The sequence below is a fragment of the Opisthorchis viverrini genome (genome assembly GCF_000715545.1).
Source record: "Opisthorchis viverrini unplaced genomic scaffold opera_v5_6, whole genome shotgun sequence".
NCBI lineage: Eukaryota > Metazoa > Platyhelminthes > Trematoda > Opisthorchiida > Opisthorchiidae > Opisthorchis > Opisthorchis viverrini.
Window position 1 is genome coordinate 1,459,579 of NW_008751662.1, and position 6,048 is coordinate 1,465,626.

A 6,048-nucleotide genomic window follows, 5' to 3' on the forward strand; every position below is an offset into this window, starting at 1 on the left:
AAGAATTCAAAAGCCCCTCAAGTAATCAAGCGTACGAAAAAAGAACTTCAAATGGTCTCCCATCGAATGATTTGTCGATGTGTCAGACTTTGTGGAAGAAGGAGTTAGGTGAAAAAACAACTAGGTTCCCGAGCACTACTCTATACCATCGTTTTCTCCCTGACAGTCCTATCTATTGGAATATGCATTAATTGGTTGTTGATCAGGTGGCTGCTGATCTGCTCGCCGAGCTTGGCAATCGTTTCGATACGATACGAGGAGACATCATCAGTGCGCACTGATCAACAACTAATAAACTCACCCGAGCTACCAATATTTCAACAAATTGTAACTTGTCTGCTACACCCGAGCTACCAATATTTCAACAAATTGTAACTAAGTTTGTCTGCTACATTCAGTACTATTGGGTCATAAGGAGGTTGCCGTAATGTGAGTATATCCGTCCTATGGAATCTGATGACCAAAAAATAACTGTTTATCCTGGCCTGACTTTCGACTTCTGGTCACTTCTCGTAGGGCGTTGTAGTATTACGCCATCCCAATCAATCGTACTGTATCACAATTATCCCCAAGTTAAATTCTCGTTAAAAGCAATTCAAAGGTAATCGGGGGCTCGAAAAATTGATCTGACATTGAGGAATTGGAACAAGCCATCAGCACGTGACGACGAATGCTCCAAGAAGATCATCCAAACATTTATGAAAAGAATGAAACGGCGGAGTACACCAAAACCCACTTGCGTGGACCAGGAAGTTGATCAGGAACCCATTGTCAAATAGTATCGTCCAGCTGTAGCACCCTTTCGGTGCCTAGCTGCCATGCCACGCGAATGAGGCACGAGGGCTGGGATACTGTCAGGTAGCTCAAGTCTAGTACGGAGCTGATATAAGCGGAATGTTTGGTCGTTTCACCCTAAATGGGAAATGACACAGGAAACTGGCTCACGCGTTAGGTGGTAGTATTCCAATCTGGTTGGATATTCTGCACATCACGTACATTGCCCAATTCTTTATTAGAAATCGCGTTGAAATGGGAGTGCGAGTTGCCAAGCTCCTTCACAACGTTTTCTCAAATCATTAGCTGATTTCGTGACAACGAAGGAAATAAGTGATTTAATAATAATAATTGTTCAGCTGTAGCACCCTTCCGGTGCCTAGCTGCCATGCCACCCGAAGGATGCACGAGGGCTGAGAAACTGTCAGGTTGCCCAAGCCTAGACAGGGGAAGTCGAGAGGCAGAGGTCGGATTCTAACCACGGACCTTCCGGTCGGTAAATTCGCACTCTAACCACTTGAGCGATAGGCCCTCCAAACGAGAGCAAACCAACAGGTGGGAATGAATGGATCATAGCGAACCGCCCCACATGGTCTGCTAAGTCCCTCCATCCTGAGGATAAAATAGAATCCGGGGAGAAAGTGAATAGTTAACCTACCTTGGGCATCGCATCCAGTGTGGGAGGGGTTCCTAGTTCACTAGCTGGAGATTTTGTATCCGATGCGGACATAAAATCAAGGGGGGTTGTAGAGCCACGATCCAGTAACGCTGCCTGCCCAAAGTCTGAGAGACAAGCGCTCCCATCAGAACGCAGTAAAATGTTCTCAGGTTTAAAATCGCGGTGTGCAATTGCTGGCTTAGCACCAACTGCTGTGTTGTCTGTCAAATCTCCATGTAGAAACGCTAAGCCACTCGTGATATCTCGACTTAGTTTCATGCACTGTTGCAGCGTGATCCACTCGCCGGAGGACAAAAGGTGGCGCAGTGAACCGGCATTGGCAAATTCCAGAACCAATCGGTATTCGCGGATCATTGGGGTTGTGAGGGAGGATTTCAAAGCAGTATCAGTAACCTGCGAGAAAATCAATGCAGTACGTGAAATAAACTTACAGAATTATCGACTAGTCAGCTGATAACCGATCATGAAGAAAGAACTCAAAGTGACAGAGTAAAAGCATCACGAAAGAATCCGCAACCTTCTGGCGGTGATGGGGCTTGATTGCTGCAATAAATACGCGGGCTCCAATGGCTGTAACTATGTTTCGACCATTCTTAGGAGGATGAAGAATAGCCAGACGTAGAACAGAGAGCCACCGTATTGCATGTATTCACATTATAACTCTTTGGGAGCAAAATTGTACTGTCCTTTGCAACAAGAGTGTACAAGCAGTAAATAGTTTAGCCTAGATCATCAGTACTGTAATATTTACAGAGGCAGCGATGCTGTTTTCCTTTGAGGAAGGACGGGTTGGAAAATGTCTGCGCTAAAAGTAAAGCAGTCCGATCGCTGAAAGTTGATAGCCTGTCGGAAAGTCAAGTCGTACCAAGAAACAAATGGAGCACTAAACGCATCCGTTGTGTACAGGATCATCAGAAGTCACAATTTATGTCTGACTAACCGCTAAATCGAGCTAGGAAATTCCACTCTCAGAGACGATGGTTACACCTTTGCGTAAACCAGTTTGGAATTCTCAAAGGCATTTGCCTGAGGGCAATCTAATATATTGCATATGATTCGTGTGTGTGGGATAATTTCGTAGACTTTAGGAGAACAGGTGGAAATGTAGTATGCAGATTGAGCGATTCCATCGTTTCTAATCTACAGACATCTAAAAAAAATACTCTTCAAGCCATGAGGTGTTAAGTAAAGTGAAACTCACAATATCCGCCCCAAGCAGACTAACCACGTTCGGATGGCTGCTTGGATACAAGTTCCCAGCTGGTGAGGCAGAGGTACGGTCCGAACCTATCGGAGATTGTTGCAATCCTCGAAAAACTGCCAGTTCGTTGGAAAACGCGCGAGATTCATGCGGAGAAAAGATTTTGACTGCGACTGACTTCAGTCTGTCCGTAGAATTCGGGCTCCCACTGCTGGGTACGGTGGTGGTGACGGGCTTAGAACCAGGAACAGCGAAATCACCGGGAGGGTTGGCATTCGGCGGAGAGGCCGTGTTTAACGACAAGAGACGTTCAAGTTCTGGAATTGGGTCCGTCAGCGGGTTACTGAAGACAAGCAGGAGAATCAATTTAACCTCGCAAATAAAGGATGGAAGGCACATAAACCTGGTAAACGCTGCCTTTGTTCAGAGACCTCATATCCATCCGACTCCACAACTAACGGAGAGCGGAGAACGCATGATGTACTTTCCTTATTCTGCAGGTACCTTCAACAAATGTGTCCAAACGGGAAGATAAGACACTCCTTGTGGACGGTCTTGGACAAATCAGCCTCAGTATGGCACCTTCAGAGTATTCCCGACACTGCATCATAGCACGACGATTGCTTCGCATGTACAAAGTAAATCCCAAAAGGATCTATTCGTCCTTTTAAAATAATCAACAAACGAGTGAACTAAGGGGGAAAAATACCATTCAAGTACTGTTAGTGCGGACGCTACTCGGAACAAATTCCACTCCCATGGATTAAGAGCCTTTAAGTGTTCTTTCTGTTCATATCCTCAGTCGGACTCTATCTAAGGTGAACAAGGCTAGGGAAACCTGCCCAGATGCACTCTGATCCCAAAATGACCATTTACGATAGTACTGTACTGACATCCATTGGAACAAACAGTTCCATAAGATGTTTCGGATGACTGCCCTGGAAGCAGCCTGTAAATCCAGAAAGATTATCGGCTGTGATAAATTTGCCTGATACCCAAATTGGGGCAAAAGCCCGAATGTTCTTCACCAGTGGTGGTGGCGATTTTGTTGAAGCATTTCGACACATAATTGGGTTTGTCAAAAAGTTGCAAGCTATTGGATTTAGGCTGATGCCCTGGTATCACACGGGGCCTTCGAGTTTTTCTTGAAACGGGGATGACAGTTGACAAGTGATAAAGTTTCGGTTTCCAAAATGACGCCAAAGGAGGCTAGTTAGACAAGGGATAACGATTTAAGTGCCGTCTCTGAGTAGGAATTGGGAGGAATTCTGAACCTGGGGATTCGACCCGTTCAGACGGCTTCCACTCCATTGTGAAGATTCTGAATGTGAGTAGTTGGGTATATGGCGTAGTGCAACATTTGGACTGAGCTTCTGATTCTGACCGCCTGAACTGTTCGTAGAAATGCTCCGACCATGTGGGATGTTTGGATAGATAGTGAATTAGGGTGCCATTTTTTGGCGTGAAGACCCGATGACATTTTCAAAATGGAGGAACCGCAAGAATGAAGAAAACATACTCCGAGCACCTCTAAAGGAAAAGCCGTCTCCAGTTTCTCTACTCATTCCAGCTCCACTGTCACCGTATTTTGGGTAAGGTGGAAAACACGGCATTGTTCTGTCGATGATATCGATTCTAGACAGCTATTCTTTTCGGGATTGCAAACCCTGTCGGATGTAGTCGGTATTGCCACTGGAATTTATTTCTAGTGTTCTTTAAAGTCTTCTCGTAGCATCCCAGATGAGAGATGTAAAGCGAGTGGTCCTCGACAGGACTTTTCACTAGCTTGCAGACCAGATGCAGAGTTGCCCTGAAGCGGTTGTGAGTGTATGAACTTTGGGCAAAGGATAGGGGGAAATGAGCATGAATAACAAGTCGACCGGAATCAAGGAGCTGTTTAAAACGAGCAACAGCGACAAACTTTCACGCGTTGCGTCATCTCTGCTAGTGGTGATATGACCTGTTTGTGCCCACGGTTGATTCGGACACGGTGGTCCAGGTGACAACAGGATATATTTTGTGCCGAAACACCATGTTAGGTTCGTACGGATGTGGAAGAGCTTAGCACCTCTGTCCGAGTCGTGCACGGACAGGGATTTCCCATCCGAGAATTTCCTGTCCATCGTAAAAGCTCTAATGAGGTGTCAGAGAAAGTATCTTCGTCTTCTTCAAATAAATTGCCTTGTTGGGTGGGAACAGTTTACGTTTGCTAGTAACCCGACATCGTGTGGACAGCTATTGACCGCGTTTTAGTCGACCAAGCTTGAACTAAGAAAGTTACCACCTGCGGTTTGCCCTTGTTCTTCGACTTCGTTAATGACAGTTGGTAAAACCTAGCTGAAATGTTCTTTACATGTGGATTCTTGATGCTAAACCTACACATTCGAGTTTTATACACTCCAACTCCAAAACTGGGGGTGCGCTAGCTAGAACAGCCTGCTAAAGTACCTGCCAAAGAGTTCGAACAACCGTCTGGTTTTCAGAAAAATATCATTCAGCTGTAACACCCCTTCGATGCCTAGCTTCTACGGAAGGAAGCACGAGGGCCGGGATACTACCGGGTTGACCAAGCCTCAACAAGTCGAGATGCAGGGGCAGGGTTTGAAGCATGGATCTTCCAGTCAATAAATTCGGGCTCTAATCACTGAGCCACTTCGGAGTCATTTCAGAAAAGTGAAGCGGGAATAGGATAAAGGAGATAAGGTACGAGTGGTTGAGCGGGAAGAGTAACTTCTGACACTTTTCAGTTGTTTATACGGCAGAAGGATTGGTTTTCGGGATCAACTCTGAGCTTCCGACTCAAGGCGACGAGCGCTGGGGTGTTCATAGAAAGCCCCACCCAAAACCAATGACTCAAGTTTGTGTGGTACTTACAGAGAAGGCATAGATAGTAATGCGTACAGTTAGTAACGTTTGATCAACAATGTACTCTTGTTTTTTTATCATTTTGACCGTGATGAATAATGGGCTGATGGGAACATAATGGAAAAGTGCGGATTTTGGGGCTGACACTTTCTAATCCTTGCCTATTTATTGCTTTCGTAAATTCCGTCACAACAGTCGCCCGGAGGAAACACAGACTTCACAATTCTATCGCACCGGACAATGGACGTTTATCCTAGATGGCGTCGTAATCACAGTAACGGAACTGCCATGCGGCACAACATATTGGTACGTAGTGTGAAACGAATGATGAAGAGTTACGACAGTGAAAATGATCAAGCGAACTACTGAGCTGATTTTTCGCCTATTTCCATCAAAAATGACTGGCTGGGTAGTCGAGACAATCCAACAGAGACCAGTCAGATGGTGTCATCCGTCAGTTTTAGCCTACAATTTGGCTTCCGCTACGTTCCTTCTAGTCTTTCCCTGGAAGGGCGACCAGGCTCATTTT

General features: G+C 45.5%; 1 protein-coding gene across 1 annotated transcript in view; it reads right to left on the bottom strand.

Annotated features, from left to right (window-relative positions):
- Positions 1-6,048, bottom strand: part of T265_00611 (hypothetical protein) — a gene marked incomplete at both ends in the record, with an annotated part of 37,253 nt that overhangs the window by 15,887 nt on the left and 15,318 nt on the right. Inside the window, 2 exons of the mRNA XM_009164439.1 lie at positions 1,433-1,846; positions 2,655-2,997. Coding sequence (XP_009162703.1) covers positions 1,433-1,846; positions 2,655-2,997 — 757 coding nt within the window. The remainder of the gene's footprint in view (positions 1-1,432; positions 1,847-2,654; positions 2,998-6,048) is intronic.